General features: G+C 45.9%; 2 protein-coding genes across 5 annotated transcripts in view; one reads left to right on the plus strand and one right to left on the minus strand.

Moving 5' to 3' along the window:
- Positions 1-3,184: 3,184 nt before the first annotated feature.
- mrpl27 (mitochondrial ribosomal protein L27) lies at positions 3,185-13,517 on the minus strand. Of its 2 annotated transcripts, XM_068004415.1 has the most exons (4): positions 13,259-13,516; positions 9,707-9,832; positions 8,013-8,080; positions 3,185-4,927 (listed from the first exon to the last, which is right to left on the minus strand). In XM_068004415.1, exons 1-4 carry the CDS (start codon positions 13,512-13,514, stop codon positions 4,721-4,723), a joined length of 657 nt encoding a protein of 218 aa, XP_067860516.1. In that variant the 5' UTR covers positions 13,515-13,516; the 3' UTR covers positions 3,185-4,720. The 2 variants fall into 2 exon arrangements, with proteins under 2 accessions (XP_067860516.1, XP_067860517.1); XM_068004416.1 differs by lacking the exon at positions 9,707-9,832 and having other exon boundaries at positions 13,259-13,517.
- A 641-nt stretch (positions 13,518-14,158) lies between these two features.
- Positions 14,159-20,397, plus strand: part of eme1 (essential meiotic structure-specific endonuclease 1) — a 47,901-nt gene continuing 41,662 nt past the window's right edge. Inside the window, exon 1 of one of the 3 annotated variants that reach the window (XM_068004420.1) lies at positions 14,159-14,264. The gene's annotated coding sequence lies outside the window, so the exon portion shown is untranslated. Of the gene's footprint in view, positions 14,265-14,625; positions 14,840-20,397 lie in introns of those variants that run through there. The other 2 variants (XM_068004417.1, XM_068004419.1) reach the window with 2 other exon arrangements.

Consider the following 20,397-nt stretch of genomic DNA (forward strand, 5'->3'; position numbering starts at 1 on the left):
CTCCCCTTGACATTCAATGGCATTACCATCGCCAAATCCCCCACCATCCTGGGGGTCACCATTGACCAGAAACTTAACTGAACCAGTCACATAAATACCGTGGCTGCAACAGCAGGTCAGAGGCTGGGTATTCCGCAGCGAGTGACTCAACTCCTGACTCCCCAAAACCTTTCCACCATCTACAAGGCACAGGTCAGGAGTGTGATGGAATACTCTCCACTTGCCTGGATGAGTGCAGCTCCAACAACACTCAAGAAGCTCGACACCATCCAGGACAAAGCAGCCCACTTGATTGGCACCCCATCCACCACCCTAAACATTCACTCCCTTCACTGCCAGTGCACCGTGGCTGCAGTGTGTACCATCCACAGGATGCACTGCAACTCGCCAAGGCTTCTTCGACAGCACCTCCCAAACCCACGACCTCTACCACCTAGAAGGACAAGGGCAGCAGGTACATGGGAACAACATCACCTGCACGTTCCCCTCCAAGTCACACACCATCCCGACTTGGAAATATATCGCCGTTCCTTCATCGTTGCTGGGTCAAAATCCTGGAACTCCCTTCCTAACAGCACTGTGGGAGAACCTTCACCACACGGACTGCAGCGGTTCAAGAAGGCGGCTCACCACCACCTTCTCAAGGGCAATTAGGGATGGGCAATAAATGCTGGCCTCGCCAGCGACGCCCACATTCCGTGAACGAAGAAAAAAAAAGACTTCAGGAGGACATAGACAGACTGGTGAAATGGGCAGACAGATGACAGATGAAATTTAACACAGAGAAGTGTGAAGTGATACATTTTGGTCGGAAGAATGAGTTGAGGCACAATTTTAAAGGGGTGCAGGAACAGAGAGACCTGGGGGTGCACATATCAAATCTTTGAAGGTGGCAGGACAAATTGAGAAGGCTGTTAAAAAAGCTTATGGGATCCTCGGCTTGATTAATAGAGGCATAGAGTACAAAAACAAGGATGTTATGCTAAACCTTTATAAAACATTGGTTAGGCCTCAGCTGGAATATTGTGTTCAATTCTGGGCACCACATTTTAGGAAGGAAATGAAGGCCTTGGAGACCCTGCAGAGGAGATTTACTAGAATGGTACCGGGGATGAGGGACTTCAGTTATGTGGAGAGACTGGAGAAGCTGGAATTGTTATCCATGGCACAGAGAAGGTTAATGGGAGATTTGACAGAGATGTTCAAAATCATGAACAGTTTTGATAATAAATAAGGAGAAACTGTTTCCAGTGGCAGAAGGGTCAGTAACCAGAGGACACAGATTTAAGGTGATCGGCAAAAGGGCCAGGGACATGAGGAAACATTTTTTTACGCAGTGAGTTGTTATGATCTGGAATGCACTGCCTGAAAGGGTGGTGGAAGCAGATTCAAAAATAACTTTCAAAAGGGAATTGGGTAAATACTTGAAGGGAAAAAAGTTACAGGGTTATGGGGAAAGAACAGGGGAATGGGACTAATTGGATAGCTCTTTCAAAGAGCCAGCATGCATGATGGGCCGAATGGCCTCCTCCTGTGATACTATGAAACTGTCTCGAATGCATTCCATGAACTTGTCCTCCAAACTACTTTTGTCAATTTGATTTGCCCAGTCTATATTAAGATTAAAGTCCCCCCCATGATTACTGCATTACCTTTGTTACAAGCTCCTCTAATTTCTTGATTAATACTCTGTCCAACAGTATATCTACTGTTAGGCCTATAAACTACTCCTACCTGTGTTTTCTACCCCATGTTATTTCTTATCTCCACCCATACTGATTCTACTTGCTGATCTTCCAAGCCAAGATCTTTTCTCACTACTCTCCTTATGTCATCCTTTATTATCAGGGCTACCCCCCTCCTTTTCCATTTTGTTTGTCTTTTCAAAAAGTCAACTAATCTGGAATATTTAGTTCCCAACCTTGGTCACCTTGCAACCACATCTCAGTACTGGCTACAAGATCAAACCCATTTGTGCCATTAATTCATCTATCTTGTTACGAATGCTTTGTGCATTCAGATAAAGCGCCTTTAATTTTAACTTTTTACTATTTTTCCCTTTGACCTTGTTCACTGATGCACTGTTACCGTTGAACTCTGTCCCTTCCTGATATACTGTTTATCTTTACCCAAATCACTACACTGCTCTTTGGCCTTGACTTTTCTCTTTAGATTTATAAATTTACCCTTACCTGAACCCTCCCTGTCCCTTTTTTACTAAGCTTCAAGGTGGATACCTGAGGCTGGATTTTCCTCCATGATTGCGCCTGGAATTGGAAACAATGGAAAATTGGAGCAGCGAGATCTACTGCCACCTCCTCACCCCAACCAGCATTTCTCTCACCGCCAGGAACCCCTTCTTTGTCTTCTGCATGTAAATGCCCGTGGGGTGTGGATTAAGGTCCCATCCCATCTGCCCCAATTACACCTTTCCACAGGACCTCCTTGTGGATGGTTCTTCAGTCTCCAGGAATTAAAGATTAATCTCCTGGACATTGCTGTGCGCAAACCCCAGGAGAAAAAGTTGTGTGTCTTGTTCATTTTCTTTGAACACTTTTGTTTATTAGTTGTACAAATATTGGAGATGGGGAAAAAAGGCTGTTTGGCTGGGTGGGCTGTTAGAGGCAGGGGGTCACGATGAAACCTCAAGGAATAAGTCCAACCTGAGTTGGCAACCCTAGTTCCGGCTTGGGGCAGGTCCAGCATGAGCCCCGATGCAGGGAGTGGTCGGAAGTCCCATCCCACTGCTATTCTGTCCTGAAGCGGAGAATCCAAGCTCTGGTCTCAGGCTGAGACACTGGCTTGGTTGGTTGACATGTAATTCAGCAGCTTGGTTCTGTGAAAGACAATGAGTATTTTGTACATTAGCTGCGGCTCCTGCTAATTCGATGGCAAGTTGTGGTTTCAATTAGTATGAGTCAAAAAGCAACTGGACCATCGCTGGCAAGATGAATGTTCAATAGCAACTACCTCGGTGTTAGAAACGGTTAATATCTCAATTAACTGACCAGTGCAAGGAATTCATTTGAGAAACCACCGATAAGCATCAGCCCCGTAGTCCCCAGCTTCCTGCTTTGCACTGTTTATGACAAATGAGCAGGGTAACAGAAGCTCATCGTCCCCATAACGTCCATCAGAGACTCCATCAAAAGATATTGAGGAGAACCACAAAGATCTCACAGTCTTTCGTTTTGAAACAATTTATATATTGTGTAAATCAAGTATGGTATGACTTGTTTTTTTTGCTGTATCTTACTATTTCTGTGTAATCATTTTACTTGTAAACAACTCTTAGTTTTAGCCTGAATGGTCTGACTGTAATGGTCTTTAATGCCTTTTGGAGCAGACAGGAGATTGTGGTGGGTACTTCACATGGACTCCGATGCAATAGACCCCAACACTACCTCACTCACGGCATTCATCAGGGTGTGGGCTTTATTTCATAGGAGATTCTGACTGCTTATGGAACTGTGGGAAGAGAGGCTGAGTTGTATCTTGGATGCCCAAGCCTGAACACCTTGCCAAAAATCACCGCCTGGGCTCACATTTGAAGAACAACCAGTGGAGTGAGGTACCAGAGGGTTGCTGACATCTTTGCAACCCAACCCAACACGAGTCAGTGCTTTCAGGAGAGGAGAAAATTCAGAAAACTATATTTTACTTATTTAAAAAAGGGGAACTTGCATTTATAAAAAAGTAACACCCATACTTGGATCGGCACTGGAAGAGAGCAAAAAAAAAACAGGGCACTGCCCCAGCTTATACAAGAAACATATAACATGAGGTGCCAAATTCAATTGCCAGTCATTGTTAAGTTAGCTGATTTCAGTCAGGGAGCCAGCCTACCATTGGCATTCCACTCCTGACCGCCATCCAGTGATCCTTGCCAAAAAGTGAGCTTGTGGACGTCAGGTGGGGGCAGAATTGGGCCAGAATGGGATCCCATCCATCCACGGTCAAATAGCCTGACGACTAAATAAAGGAAATATTTGCAGGGCTATTGGGAAAGAGCATGGGAGTGGGACTAATTAGACAGCTCTTTCAAAAGAGCTGGCACAGGCATGATGGGCCAAATGGCCTCCTTCTGCGCTGTAAGATTCTACAACACCTTTACGGCAGGCTGACAATTGAAGGGTGGCTACCTGTGGGCTGCACCAGACGATATCAAAAACCTATGGACCTGAAACCCAGTCAGTGTCAATGCTTTACTAAAGGAAAGGGAAATTGGCAGAGTAACAATGGGTGCGCCCTTCCCCAGACTGGCTGCTCACACTCCTCTGTCCTGATGTTGTGTACTGGTACCTTCTCCAATGGCATTTCAGACCAGGGGTACAAAAAACATGAACCAATTCATCCCTCGTCTTAATTATAATACGTCACACAAAGGTGGTTCAGAACATCAGCCTTGCTCTCCTGGAACTGAAGATAAACTGCAATGCTCACTATGTACATCTCTATCGGCACCAGGCAACCAATGCCATCCGTATAAAGAAAACAGGTGTTACTGGCAAAGATAATACAGCATCAATTTATCACAGATCTTCATTCAACATCACCAGGAAGAACTTGTTGTAATTCAGCTGGTCACACTCATGGGTCAATCTCATGGAATTCCTGGGGTTCACACGGAGACTCTGTCAGCAGCTCAAAGGAGACATTCACTGACCACAAACTTGTCCTGTCCATCAGTCTGTTGTGTGGAGAAACCCACTCCACAAGATCAAAGCATATCCACCAGCTTAAAGCAACCTTCCTGCTTGGTGGGGACCACATTGATAAACGTCTTGTAAAGGACTGCTCCTTTTGGAAGGCGAGAGATGATCTTCATGGTCTCCAAGCTGCGGGGTGGAGGGACGTAGACCTCCTTAGTATAACGGACGGTGCCATCTTCAAGGGCAAAGAGAGTCTTGTTCCGACCCATTCCTACCTGCAATAAAAAGAATCCACATAGGTGTCCATGTGTAAAGGCACCGCTAGTGTAATTCTGAACCATACACATCAGCAAGGTCTTGAGTTCAATTAGCTGGGCTCAGCAGATCCGGTGGTTAGGGCTGACCTCAGCATCCCCGAATTCAAGGGGAGATAGCCACAGTTCTGATCACTATCTAGTGATCTCTGCAGGAGAGTGTACATGTGTGGATATCCGGTGAGGACAGGATTGGACTTGACTGTGATGTCCTCCAAGGTCAATAGCCTCCAAACGCTCACCATCTAGGTTCACACATGAAGAATGGCCACTTGGACAAGGGACTGGAGGACAGCTGGCACCAGGGAACTGTACCCAGCGAGAGCCAGTGCCCTCAGGAGACAAGGGGGGGAAATTAGAACAAGCAAGTGTCTGGTAACTATCAACAAACTTACATTTATATAGCACCTTTCACATCCCAGAGCGCTTTACAGCCAATCAATTACTTTTGAAGTGCAGTCACTGTTATAAGGCAGGCAAACGCAGACAGCCGATCTGCACATTGCAAGACCTGATAACACAACAATGAGATAAACGACCAGGTAATCTGTTTTTGGTAATGTTGGTCAAGGGATAAATATTGGCTAGGACACTGGGAGAACTCCCTTGCTCTTCTCAGAGTAGTGCCATGGGATCATTTATGTCCATCTGACTAGGCAGATGGGGCCTTGGTTTAATGTCTTATACAGAAGGCGTCACCTCTGAAAGTGCAGCACTCCCTCAGTACAAGTATGAGGGATTGGCCCAGGGGTGAACTGGAGTACTTGGGTAGCTGCTTAAATTGGGGGAGGGCAGGAGCACTTGGTGTGGAGAGAAGGAAATGTAGGATATTAGTCGAGCCAGAGCACTCGAGATCATCCCAATGTCGAGGACGGGGCAGCAGCAGACTTACCCCACTAGCAGTGGCACCACTGGTTGCCAAAGCAGGTTACAAAAATTGAAAAGAATGTTTATTTTTAAAAAACTTTCAGGAGTGTAATCAGGCGTGGGAGCCATGGCTGATTTCTTCTGGCCCCTCAACCCAGTCCAAGAATACCATGTGACCTATCCCTCCTTTGTCTAGTCTGTGGGAACCATGTGGCCTATAGTGATAAGGACTTTCTGGATGCCCCTTTTTACAAGTTGCTCCTCTAACGTGGCTGCATGACCTGACAGTTCAGGCGCCTTCCTTGGGCCAACAGTCTCATTCATCCTGGCAGCTGTCACTCGCTCTCAGTGCCACCAGCCTCCCTGCCAGGCCCAACACATTTTCAACACAGTGCTTGCACCCAGCTGTCTGGCACAGGGTGCAAAGAGGTGGAAAATCCACCTGCCTGTGCTACCCACCCCACACCCAGTTGCCTGGTTTATGCTCTCCTAGCCTGTCCTGCCATTTGATCCCTGTGACCCAGAAGCATTGCTAGGTGCCAGGTACCCGTCCTCGACACTGGGATGATCTCGAGTGCTCTGGCTCGAGTAATATCCTACATTTCCCTCTCTCCACACCAATTGCTCCGACCCTCCCCCAATTTAAGCAGCTACCCAAGTACTTCAGTTCACCCCTGGGCCAATCCTTCATACTTGAATTAAAGGTGCGACTACATTAATGATCTAATATCCCATGCAACATTCTAGATCTTAGGAACCCTAGTCATCCTCCCCATTAGGAATTACTGCCTTTAGGAGTGGGGCGAGCAGAGCAAAGGTGGGAAAAGTGACAACAAAACAAGTTTTTGAGGAGGTAACAAGGCGGGTCAACGAGGGTAGTGCGTTTTATGTAGTGGACAGGGATTTTAGCAAGGCATTTGACAAGGTCCCACATGGCAGACTGGTCAAAAAAATAAAAGAACATGGGATCCAAGGGAAAGTGGCAAGTTGGATCCAAAATTGGCTCAGTAGCAGGAAGCAAAGGGTAATGGTCGACGGGTGTTTTTGTGACTGGAAGGCTGTTTCCAGTGGGGTTCCACAGAGCTCAGTACATGGTCGCTTGCTTTTTGTGGTATATATTAATGATTTGGACTTAAATGTAGGAAGTATGATTAAGAAGTTTGCAGATGATACAAAAATTGGTCGTGTGGTTGATAATGAGGAGGAAAGCTGTAGACTGCAGGAAGATATCAATGGACTGGACAGGTGGGCAGAAAAGTGGCAAATGGAATTCAATCCAGAGAAGTGTGAGGTAATTTGGGGAGAGCAAACAAGGCAAGGGGATAGACAATAAATGGGAGGATACTGAGAGGTGTAGAGGAACAAAGGGACCTTGGAGTGCATGTCCACAGATCCCTGAAGGTAGCAGGACAGGTGGTTAAGAAGGCATACAAAATACCTTCCTTAATTAGCCAAGGCATAGAATATAAGAGCAGGGAGGTTATGCTAGAACTGTATAAAACACTAGTTAGACCCCAGTTTGAGTACTGTGTACAGTTCTGGTCACCACATTACAGGAAAGATGTGATTGCACTAGAGAGGGTACAGAGGACATTTATGAAGATGTTGCCAGGACTGGAGAATTTTAGCTATGAGGAAAGATTGGATAGGCTGGGGTCGTTTTCTTTGGAACAGAGGAGGCTGAGGGGAGATTTGATTGAGGTGTACAAAATTATGAGGGGCCCAGATAGTGGATAGGAAGGGCCTATTTCTTTAGCAGAGGAGTCAATAACCAGGGGGCTTTAAAGTGATTGGTAGAAGGATTAGAAGGGAGCTGAGGAAACATTTTTTCACCCAGAGGGTGGTGGGGGTCTGGAACTCACTGCCTGAAAGGGTGGTAGAGGCAGAAATCCTCACTCATTTAAAAAGTACCTGGATGTGCACCTGAAGTGCCGTGAACTGCAGGGCTACGGACCAAATGCTGGTAAGTGGGATTAGGCAGTGTGGCTCATTTTTGGCTGGCGTGGACACGATAGGCCAAATGGCCTCGTTCTGTGCCGTACATTTTCTATGATTCTAAGTGTGCTACCTAGGAGGATCCGAAACAAGATGAGTGAGGGAAATTGAAAGTCCTTGACAAAAAATGGATCTGAACCTTCTCCATTACTTTGCCCTAAAGGCTGGTACAGTAAGAACTTACATTGGCTCCTGGGTGCCAACGGATCAGGCGCTGAGTTGCCAGAATGTTTCCTGTATGAACAAAATCCCCTGTGGGAACAAAGGCAAATAGTCAGTCATTTCTTCAGCCTTGGGGGAGGTTGATGCAGCAGTGCTCCTGGGACAGAAAGAAAGAGTGAGAGAACCTGAACCGACATCGCTAAGTGACGAGGAACGTCCTCTCCCTTCCACCATCACAGCAGACATGAAGGGGTGGTATTTTTTTTACCTGGGCAAATTAGTTTCTCCTCTCCCCACATCTAAAATGTTAACATACCCTTTTCTCTCTGGCATATAGTTTAAAAGCAGATTTTGACACAGTAAATATCATGTCTGAATGATACTGTCCTCTCTGCTACTTGTGCACACGATCTTGTAATAAAGAACTTGCACTTACTCAGAACTTTACCGTGTCTCTCCAGACATTCCAAATCGCTTCACGTCAAACGATGTTCGACAGCATTGACCGTTATCTGGGTAAACGCAGCAGCCATAATGTATCATAACTTGGCTCTGTTGTATTGTACTGCAGGCAAGTTTGGCAACAGCAGATTACTGTTCATATGTGAGCTGTGCAGTTAGTGTAAAGTCACCAGTCTGTCAGGGACATTCCCTGATGTCGGAGGAGGTCGTGGCAGGCTAGAAATGGCAAAAGTGCAATGTCGGCCAGAGAAAGGGTGAAATGTCAGCCCAGCCGTACCCAGAACCAACACAGTAGACCTGACTTAACTGCCAGCAGCAGAGATTCATTTTTACTGCTGTCAGCGCCCTGCGATCCCCCCTCCTACAGGTACGGCTGGTACCCCTGATAGCACTGGCATCACAATATTTATTTTATAGGGTTACCTCTGACAACGCTCTTGCTACCAACAACAACTTGCATGTATATGGCGCCTTTAACGAAGCAAACCTTCCCAAGGTGCTTCACAGGAGCGATTATCAAACAAAATTTGACACCGAGCCACACAAGGAGATATTAGGACAGGTGACCAAAAAGCTTGGTCAGAGATAGGTTTTAAGGAGCATCTTAAAGGATGAGAGAGAGGTGGCGAGGCGGAGAGGCTTAGGGAGGGAATTCCAGAGTATCCACGAAACTGAAGTCCCTCATCCCTGGAACCATTCTAGTAAATCTTTTCTGCATCCTCTCTAAGGCTTTCACATCTTTCCTAAAGTACGGTGCCCAGAATTGGACACAATCCTCCAGTTGTGGCCGAACCAGTGTTTTATAAAGGTTCGTCAGTTCCTTGCTTTTGTACTCTATGCCTCTATTTATAAAGCCCAGGATCCCGTATGCTTTTTTAACCGCTTTCTCAACCTGCCCTGCCACCTTCAGCGATTTGTGCACATATACCCCCAGGTCTCCCTGTTCCTGCACTCTCTTTAGTTTATATTGCCTCTCCTTGTTCTTCCTGTCAAAATGTATCACTTTGCACTTTTCTGCGTTAAATTTCATCTGCCACGTGTCCGCTCATGCCACCAGCCTGTCCATGTCCTCTTGAAGTCTATCACTACCCTCCTCACTGTTCACTACGCTTCCAAATTTTGTCTCATTAATTAATTAATCTTAACCTCTCTATTTAGCTCCCAATGAAATTGGGTCTTAAATCCAATGATTGCTAATTAAGCAGCCTTGTCCAGCTCCCACAGAAAACATTGCCATTCAAGGCTGGTATATACCATCTCCTTTCTTCCATCCATAACGTCGACCTGGGCTCTTGCCACCTAGATTTTTGGAACTGCCTCCTGCCTTTTTGGATGCACATCTCGCAGTAAAGAGTGCCATCTGTGGAAAAGCCAAAAATCCTAAGGGAATATTAAAAGGAGAAACCATGTTACCATAAGAAAACCATTACATTACATCACTGAAATTATTCAACCAAAGGGAAATTTCTCTTATGTGTTGTTTATACTGATCTATTGTTTCTAACTGATATAATGACTTGGATTCAGAAACTCAATGCCAATTAATCAAATTTGCAGATGATACCAAACTAGGGGAGGCAGTGGAATTAAAAGCAGCCCAGAATGAGCTGGATAAAATATGTATGTGGATAGATCAATGATGGAGGGTTTTTATTACAGACAAGTCGTAGCCAGCGAATCACCTGCAATGGCTTCTCTTCCCTCACCCGTACCGTTACCTCTGGGGTCCCACAAGGATCTATCCTTGGCCCCCTCCTGTTTCTCATCCATATCCTGCCCTTCTGCGACATCATCCGAAAACACATCAGATTCCACGTGTACGCTGACAACACCCGGCTCTACCTCACCACCACCTCCCTCGACCCCTCCATTGTCTCTCATTTGTCACGTTGCTTGTCCAACAGCAAAAATTTCCTCCAACTAAATATTGGGAAGCCATTGTCTTTGGTCCCTGCTGCAAACTCCGTTCCCAACCACCAACTCCATCCCTCTCCCCGGCCACTGTCTGAGGCTGAACCAGACTGTTCACAATCTTGGTGTCATATTTGACCCTGAAATGAGCTTCTGACCACATATCCGCTCCATCACCAAGACCGCCTACTTCCACCTCCGTAACATCGCCCGTCTCCGCCCCTGCCTCAGCTCATCTGCTGCTGAAACCCTCATCCATGCCTTTGTTACCTCCAGACTGGACTATTCTAATCCTCTCCTGGCCGGCCTCCCATCCTCCACCCTCCGTAAACTTGAGCTCATCCAAATCTCTGCTGCCCGTAAACTAACTCGCACCAAGTCCCCTTCTCCCATCACCCCTGTGCTCACTGATCTACATTGGTTCCCGGTCCGGGAATGCCTTGATTTTAAAATTTTCATCCTTGTTTTCAAATCCCTCCATGGCCTCACCCCTCCCTCTCTGTAACCTCCTCCAGCCATACAACCCTCCGAGATCTCTTCACTCCTCTAATTCTTGCCTCTTGCGCATCCCCGATTTTAATCACTCCACCATTGGCGGCCGTGTCTTCAGCTGCCTAGACCCCAAGCTCTGGAATTCCCTCCCTAAACCTCTCTATCCTTCTTTAAGACGCTCCTTATAACCTACCTCTTTGACCAAGCATTTGGTCATCTGTCCTAATACCTCCTTGTGTGGCTCAGTGTGAAATTTTGTTTGATAATGCTCCTGTGAAGCACCTTGGGACATTTTACTATGTTAAAGGAGCTATATAAATGCAAGTTGTTGTTGATATTAGGGAGTTAAACTGGATGACGCATGTTCTCCATGAATGACATTGAAATAGTCGAGAATCAAGTTGAAAGAGGGTCCTAATAGACTCAACATGTCTAATCAATGCAGAGCAGCAATCAACAAAACAGCCAATACAGTAGAATATAAGTCAGAGAAGCTGTGATCAAACTGTACAGGGCTCTGGTCAGACTGCACCTTCAGCATTAGATCCAGTTCTAGTCACTGAGACACAAGGGAGACATTCAATTCATGGACATAATGCAAAGTGCCACGAAACTGATCCCTAGTGTTAAAGGGCTCAGCAATGAAGAAACAACAAAAAAGCTCGGACTATTCAACCCAAAGAGGAATCTGAGGAGTGATCAAATAGAGTGAAACAAGGTGCCATGGAAAAGGTAAATCCAGAATAATTACTTTAAATTAAATTGAGAAAGTAGGACGAGGGGACATAGCTGCAAACTAGTAACATAAATTGAGCACTGATATCAGGAAGTTCTTCTTTACACAAAGAGTGATCAACATTTGAAATGGACTTCCAGATAAGACTATGGAGGCAAAAACCCTGATTAATGTAAGAAACAATTGATGCCGCAATGGGGAAACTGTATTCGATTGGCAAATTAAAATAGGCCAAATGGCCTACGCCATCTTGTGATCTTCAGAATTTCAAGAACGATGCTTCTAATGTTCATCCACCCCCTGCATTCAGGTAGTCCATCTCTGACCCCTCCCCTCCCTTTCTGGACTTCTCTCTTTCTATTTCTGGCGTGGGCTTTCCACAGACATCTATTACAAGCCCATACCTACTCCCAACCCACTTCCTGTAAATCTCCATCCCTTTCCCCAAGTTCGTCCAATTGTTGCATCTCCTATGCTGACTCCACCTGTACTGCCAGTGTGGGTACCCTGCTTGGTTCCACTCCCATCTATTCAAATGCAGCAAATGCATCTCTAGCAACAGCTTATAAGAACATAACAAACAGGAGCAGGAGTAGGCCACAGGGCCCCTCGAGCCTGCTCTGCCATTCAATAAGATCTTCGACCTCAACTCCACTTTCCCACCCGATTCCCAGATCCCTTGATTCCTCTGGAGTCCAAAAATCTATCTCAGCCTTGAATATACTCAGTTATAGTCCAGCAATTTTATTTTAAATTCACAAGCTTTCGGAGGCTTCATCCTTCCTCCATCCACAGCACTTTGGGGTAAGAGAATTCCAAAGATTCACAACCCCGAGTGAAGAAATTCCTCCTCACCTCAGTCTTAAATGGCCGACCACTTATCCTTCATCAGCTTCTTTCCCGTCCTCACATTGACGCCTCTGGAGACCCCAACCTCCAGTCCTTGGCCCTCACCTGTTTCTCGTCTACATGCTGCGCCTCAGCAATATCATCCATAGGTTCAGGCCATCTTCCACATTATGCCAACGACACCCATCTCTACTGCTCTACCATCTCTCTACCCCTTGCTCAGCCTAAATCAGATTGTGCAAAACCTTGGTATCCTGTTTGACCCTGAACTGAACTTCAAACCACACATCCTATCCATCACCAGTGCTCATTTCCTCATCAATTTTTATTTGCAAAGTGGCTGGAGACATTGAAGACATTATTGTAAATGCAAGTTGTTGCAGGTCTCCCCCCCCCCCCCATGATTGTATCTATTTCAGTGAAAAAAAGACCCAATTTTTGAGCTTTTTTTAAAACCTCTCAATCCTGATATCCTGGGGAATCTTCACTGGCGCCTTTCCATGGCTCTAATAGCCTTCCTATAATAAGGTGCCCAGAACTACATACAACTGTGGCCTAACCAAAGTATTGTACAAATTTAATATCACCTCCTTGCTTTTATATTGAATGACCCTATGTCTCAAATCCAGAATGCAAATCGGTAACACTCCAAACGAGTGATAATTGACAGACGTGTTTTTATTTATTTATATATATATAGATTCAGGCGGATTGCGCGGATTAACTGCAGCTTCTTCAGACTTGCGACTGCTTCCTCATTTCCACTGCAAGTGTGCCCAGCTTCCTGTGGATTTAAACATCTTCACTGATAAACTCACCGGTTCGAGCACAGGCCGTGATCATTCCGTTCAACGACTTGAGCGCCGCCATCTCGTTGACCCCTGACCCGGGACAAAACCGGCTGAGTGGCGCCAGGGACGCTGCGGTCTCTTTAAACTCCGTTGTGCCTTTTCCCGAATAATAACTTTTTTTTTTGTGAGGAATTCTTCCTCCTCTCGATCGCTCCAAAAGGAGGGATTTTTGAAGCGCGGCGATGATTCCGGTCCGTCCTGCCCGCGCCAGGGTGAGGCGCATGCGCAAGACGATCTTGCCTTCAACTGTTGTGCTCCCCATGTTATTTTGGCATGTGCACCGAATTTAACCAAGAACAGCGAGCCGCAGGGTGTTTGTATGTGAGGGGGTGGTGAATAGGATTAATTTAACTTACATATCGTTTGATAATATATGCTTAAAATTGCTATAAAAAAAGGACCCCTTCAAACAGATCATAGAATCATAGAAGTTGCAACATGGAAACAGGCCCTTCGGCCCAACATGTCCGTGTCGCCCAGATAAGAACATAAGGAATAGGAGCAGGAGTAGGCCAGTCGGCCCTTCGAGCCTGTTCCGCCATTCAATCAGATCATGGCTGATCTTGGACCTCAACTCCACTTTCCCACCCGATCCCCAGATCCCTTAGAGTCCAAAAATCTATCGATCTCAGCCTTGATTATATTCAACGACTCAGCATCCACAGGCCTCTGGGGTGGAGAATTCCAAAGATTCACAACCCTCTGAGTAAAGAAATTCCTTCTCATCTCAGTCTTAAATGGCTGACCGCTTATCCTGAGACTGACCCCCAGTTCGAGGCTCTCCAGCCAGGGGGAAACAGCCTCTCAGCATCTACCCTGTCAAGCCCTCTTAGAATCTTATACCTTTCAATGAGATCACCTCTTGTTCTTCTAAACTCGAGAATATTAGCCCATTCAACTCCATCTTTCCTCATATTACAACCCTCTCATCCCAGGCATCAATCAAGTGAACCTTCCTTGCACCGCCTCTAAGGTAAGGATATCCTTCCTTAGGTAAGGAGAGCAAAACTATACATATAACGTACAGATAATGGTGAAAATACGCAGTAGTTTTATCAGCATCTTAAAACGACATGTTAATTTTCGAGTTAGACTCTTGTACCGCCCTGCTGCGCTTTTCCAGCGTTTATTTCAGTTTGCATTTTTATTTCTAATGTAAAAGTCATCGGTTTCCCGCCGTACGGTTATGAATAAGTGCGGCTCTCTGATAGGTCACTTTCGCTGTCCGTCATATCAGTCTTTCATTTCCATTGGACGAGTACCAACTAGATTGCAAGCTGTGATTGGATAACACGGTGGTTCCTCGGCCAATGGCTGTTGAGTGGGCGGGTTTTAGCGCGAGCGGTGGCGGTTTGAAGGTAGAAAGGCGGGCGGCGGGCGGCCGTTGGGGCAGGTGGTCGTTCGGCCCCTCGCCATTTCCCTGCCCTGCCGCTGGTCAGGGGCTTCAGCGGCGAGTCTTGCTCCATCGTGAGTTGATGATTTGGGTGAATTGATGCCGAGGCTCGCAGGAAGCCGGGGTTTTGCCTCACGCTGTGCTGGTAGGCCCAGGTAGGGTCAGCGCATCTTATCCAACCCTTAGAATTAATGTCAACACCTTACTGTCCCAGGAGCTGATATGGTGCACATATTTTAAAAATATTTTTCTAACTTTTCCTTTCTGTCTCTTCCCTCTTAATCCACTCTTTCTTTCCCTCTTTGTATTTCTCTATCTAATTTGACTCTAATTCACCCCATTTCCTTCTCTTGTTCCTCTGTTTAATTCTCAATGCTTATATCTCATTGTAAGGAATCTTACAACACCAGGTTATAGTCCAACAGTTTTATTTAAAAATCACAAGCTTTTGGAGGCTTTCTCCTTCGTCAGGTGAGTGTGGGATTCCTTGAATGTTACTGCATTTATAGTCCGAGAACAATGCCTGGTGATTACAGATAATCTTTCCAACTGCCCGTCATCAAGGCAATCAAAGTGTTCAGATAGAGAGACATTACATACAGCACCACCGAATATACAAACTGCCAGAACAAAAGACAGAGAGAGAGAGAAACATCCGAAAGAGAGAGAATGACCCGTTGTATTAAAAACAGATAACTTTTTTCGCTGGTGGGGTTACGTGTAGCGTGACATGAACCCAAGATCCCGGTTGAGGCCGTCCTCATAGGTGCGGAACTTGGCTATCAATTTCTGCTCGACGATTTTGCGTTGTCGTGTGTCTCGAAGGCCGCCTTGGAGAACGCTTAACCGAAGATCGGTGGCTGAATGTCCTTGACTGCTAAAGTGTTCCCCGACTGGGAGGGCACCCTCCTGTCTGGCGCTTGTTGCGCGGTGTCCGTTCATCTGTTGTCGCAGTGTCTGCATGGTCTTGCCGACGTACCATGCTCCGGGGCATCCTTTCCTGCAACGTGTGAGGTAGACAACGTTGGCCGAGTCACAGGAGTATGAACCATGTACCTGGTGGGTGGTGTCCTCTCGTGTGATGGTGGTATCTGTGTCGATGATCTGGCATATCTTGCAGAGGTTGCCGTGGCAGGGTTGTGTGGTGTCGTGGACGCTGTTCTCCTGAAAGCTGGGTAATTTGCTGCGAACGATGGTCTGTTTGAGGTTGGGTGGCTGTTTGAAGGAGAGTAGTGGAGGCGTGGGGATGGCCTTAGCGAGGTGTTCGTCGTCATCGATGACATGTCGAAGGCTGCGGAGAACATGGCGTAGTTTCTCCGCTCCGGGGAAGTACTGGACGACGAAGGGTACTCTCTTGGTTGCGTCCCGTGTTCGCCTTCTGAGGAGGTCTATGCGATTTTTCGCTGTGGCCCGTCGGAACTGTCGATCGACGAGTCGAGCGTCATACCCCGTTCTTACGAGGGTGTCTGTCTGTGTCTGTCGCGTTACTCCTCGTCTGAGCAGATCCTGTGTATTTGCAGGGCCTGTCCATAGGGGATGGCCTCTTTGACGTGGTTAGGGTGGAAGCTGGAAAAGTGGAGCATCGTGAGGTTGTCCGTGGGCTTGCGGTAGAGTGAGGTGCTGAGGTGCCCGTCTTTGATGGAGATTCGTGTGTCCAAGAAAGAAACCGATTCTGAGGAGTAGTCCATGGTGAGCTTGATGGTGGGATGGAACTTGTTGATGATAAGCTGTACCGCAAGCCCACGGACAACCTCACGATGCTCCACTTTTCCAGCTTCCACCCTAACCATGTCAAAGAGGCCATCCCCTATGGACAGGCCCTGCGAATACACAGGGTCTGCTCAGACAGAGGAGGAACGCGACGGACACCGACAGACGCTGAAAAACTCCCTCGTAAGAACGGGGTATGACGCTCGACTCGTCGATCGACAGTTCCGACGGGCCACAGCGAAAAATCGCATAGACCTCCTCAGAAGACTAACACGGGACGCAACCAACAGAGTGCCCTTCGTCGTCCAGTACTTCCCCGGAGCGGAGAAACTACGCCATGTTCTCCGCAGCCTTCGACATGTCATCGATGACGACGAACACCTCGCTAAGGCCATCCCCACGCCTCCACTACTCTCCTTCAAACAGCCACCCAACCTCAAACAGACCATCGTTCGCAGCAAATTACCCAGCTTTCAGGAGAACAGCGTCCACAACACCACACAACCCTGCCACGGCAACCTCTGCAAGACATGCCAGATCATCGACACAGATACCACCATCACACGAGAGGACACCACCCACCAGGTACATGGTTCATACTCCTGTGACTCGGCCAACGTTGTCTACCTCACGCGTTACAGGAAAGGATGCCCCAGAGCATGGTACATTGGCGAGACCATGCAGACACTGCGACAACAGATGAACGGACACCGCACAACAATCGCCAGACAGGAGGGTTCCCTCCGAGTCGGGGAACACTTCAGCAGTCAAGGACATTCAGCCTCCAATCTTCGGGTAAGCGTTCTCCAAGGCGGCCTTCGAGACACACGACAACGCAAAATCGTCGAGCAGAAATTGATAGCCAAGTTCCGCACCCATGAGGACGGCCTCAACCGGGATCTTGGGTTCATGTCACGCTACACGTAACCCCACCAGCGAAAAAAAGTTATCTGTTTTTAATACAACGGGTCATTCTCTTTTTCTCTTCCTTTTGGATGTTTCTCTCTCTGTGTCTTTTGTTCTGGTAGTTTGTATATTCGGTGGTCCTGTATGTAATGTCTTTCTGTCTGAACACTTTGATTGCCTTGACAACAGGCAGTTGGAAAGATTATCTGTAATCACCAGGCATTGTTCTCTGACTATAAATGCGGTAACATTCAAGGAATCCCACACTTCACCTGACGAAGGAGGAAGCCTCCGAAAGCTTGTGATTTTCAAATAAAACTGTTGGACTATAACCTGGTGTTGTAAGATTCCTTACATTTGTCAACCCCAGTCCATCACCGGCATCTCCACATTATATCTCATTGGTTAAGGAGATGGACTGTTGGTCTTGTTGTTCACTAAGGCCCCAGATGCCCTATTGCCCTCTCTATGCAGTTATCAGCTTGCACTTCTAGGGCAAAAATTGAGTTGAAGTGTCAGGGAAAATGTCTGTCTAATGGGGGATGTATTGAGATGCCCTGCTCCAAGATCTGGGACATTATACACATACACAAACATGTACTATAGCTATATGTGTCAAACATGCACAATAAATGTGTGTGTGTGTGTGTGTGTGTGTGTGTATGTATGTATGTGTACGTGTGTGTGTGTGCGCGTGCGTGCGTACATATATGTGTACATTATGTGAAATGAGTAAAGGACATAGAATAATAATCATGGGGAATTTTAACTACCCCCAAATAAACTGGCAAGAAGAGGGGTACAGGGAATGGAGTTTTTACAATGTGTGCAGGCCTCCTTTCTTACCCAGTATGTAAAAAGGCCAAAAAGAGGAAGCACCACTGGACCTAGTAATAGGAAATGAACCAGAACAGATAAGTGTAGGGGACCATCTACACAATAGTGATCACAACATAATAAGGTTTAAGACAAAGACCAAAGTAATAAATTGGAAAAAAGCTGATTTTTTATGGGATGAGACTGGAACTGGGGAAAATAAACTGGAAAAAATTCCTGACAAACAAACAAACAAATTGAACAGCAGTGGGAAACATTTAAAATGGTCATCAATAGAGTCCAGTGTAATATATCCCACTAAAAAGCAAGAACAAACTAGCCAGTAATACACCATGGATGAATAAAGAGATAAGGGCAAAATGGAAACTAAAGAAAAATGCATACATTAAGTGCATTGATAACAAAAGGGAATATGAAAAGGTTAGGAAAGAAGTCAAAAAACAATTAGGAAGGCAAAGAGGAAACTGAAATTAAATTATCAAGGAGTACAAAAAGAAATTCTACAAGACCCATAAATAACAAGAAAAATCAGGATAGGGATAATTCCACTAAGGGATACACATGATAAACTCACAGGTAATGACAGTGACATGGCAGAACTATTAAATAATTACTTTGCTTCAGTATTTACCAGGGAGACTAACATGTGGGCATGGCATTTGAAGAGATCCAAAAAAAGATATAAAGGGGAGTAATAATTGGTAAAGTAGGAAGGAAGGAATTAAATTAAGGAACCAAAACATGGCAGCCAATTTGCACACAGCAAGGTCCTACAAGTAGTAATAAGATAGTGTTGGTGAAGTGGCAGGGTGGGATTTATGCCTGCCCACACAATTCACCCAGCAGCTACTCGCAATGTGGAGGCCTCCCTCCCCCAGCAGTTGGGAGTTTGTGGAGTTCTTACAGATCATGCTGATAGCTTTTGACAAGGTTCCACATAAGAGACTGTTAATAAAAATGAGAGTGCATGGAATTGGAGGCAACCTATTGGCTTGGATAGGGAATTGGTTAGGAAGCAGGAGACAGATGAGGGATAATGGGTATATACTTAAATTGGCAGGAAGTGACTAATGTTCCCCAGCGATCTGTACTGGGACCTCAGCTTTTCACTATTTATAAATGACTTGGCTGAATGAATAGAGAGCTGAATATCTAAGTTTGCTGATGACACTAAGTTAGGTGGCACAGTAAATAGTGTAGATGGGAGCAGAAAGTTGCAAAAGACATTGATAGATTAAGTGAGTGGGCAAAACTGGCAGATGGAGTTTAATGTGGGGAAGCGTGAGACCAGTTAGCCTAACATCTGTCATTAGGAAAATGCTAGAATCCATTATTAAGGATGTAGTAGCAGGACATTTGGGGACTCATAATACAATCAAGGAGAGTCAACATGGTTTTACGAAGGGGAAATCATGTCTGACAAATTTATTAGAGTTCTTTGAGGAAGTAACGGGCAAGGTGGATAAAGGGGAACCAATGGATGCAGTATGTTTGAATTTCCAAAAGGCGCCACATAAAAGATTTCTGCACAAGATAAGAGCTCATGGTGTTGGGGGTAATATACTGACCTGGAGAGAGGATTGGCTAACAAAAAACAAAGAGTCGGGATAAAAGGGTCATTTTCAAAATGGCAATCTGTAACTAGTGGGGTGATGCAGCGATCAGTGCTGGGGCCTCAACTATTTACAATATATATCAGTGACTTGGATGAAGGAACAGTGTGTCTTGTGGCCAAATTTGCTGATGATACAAAGACAGGTGGAAAAGCAAGTTGCAATGAGGACACAAAGTGTCTGCAAAGGGATATTGACAGGTTAAGCGAATGGGCAAAAATGTGGCAGATGGAATATAATGTGGGAAAATGTGAAGTCATCCATTTTGGGAGGAAAAATAAAAAAGCAAAATATTTGAATGGAGAAATATTGCAAAATGCTGCAGTACAGAAGGTTCTGGGTGTCCTCGTACATGAAACACAAAAAGTCAACGTACAGATGCAGCAGGTAATCCGGAAGGCAAATGGAATATAGGCCTTGATTTCTAGGGGGATGGAGTATAAAAGCAGGGAAGTCAGTGTGCTGGTGAGACCACATCTGGAGTACTGCGTACAGTTCTGGTGCCCTTATTTAAGGAAGGACATACTTGCATTGGAGGCAGTTCAGAGAAGGTGCCCTAGGCTGATTCTGGGTATGGAAGGGTTGTCTTATGAGGAAAGATTGAACAGGTTGGGGCTATACTCACTGGAGTTTAGAAGAATGAGAGG

The sequence above is a fragment of the Heptranchias perlo genome, chromosome 23, assembly GCF_035084215.1.
Source record: "Heptranchias perlo isolate sHepPer1 chromosome 23, sHepPer1.hap1, whole genome shotgun sequence".
In the NCBI taxonomy this organism is placed as follows: Eukaryota; Metazoa; Chordata; class Chondrichthyes; order Hexanchiformes; family Hexanchidae; genus Heptranchias; species Heptranchias perlo.

Bases quoted from the DNA above. Each gene is read 5' to 3' on its own strand.
- mrpl27 (XM_068004415.1), bottom strand. From the start codon at position 13,514: ATGCGCCTCACCCTGGCGCGGGCAGGACGGACCGGAATCATCGCCGCG. The intron at 8,081-9,706 runs GTATATACCAGC...TTGTTCCCACAG, and splicing joins TGGATGGAAGAAAGGAGATG to GGGATTTTGTTCATACAGGA. The intron at 4,928-8,012 runs GTAAGTTCTTAC...TTTTTATTGCAG, and splicing joins GTTGGCACCCAGGAGCCAAT to GTAGGAATGGGTCGGAACAA.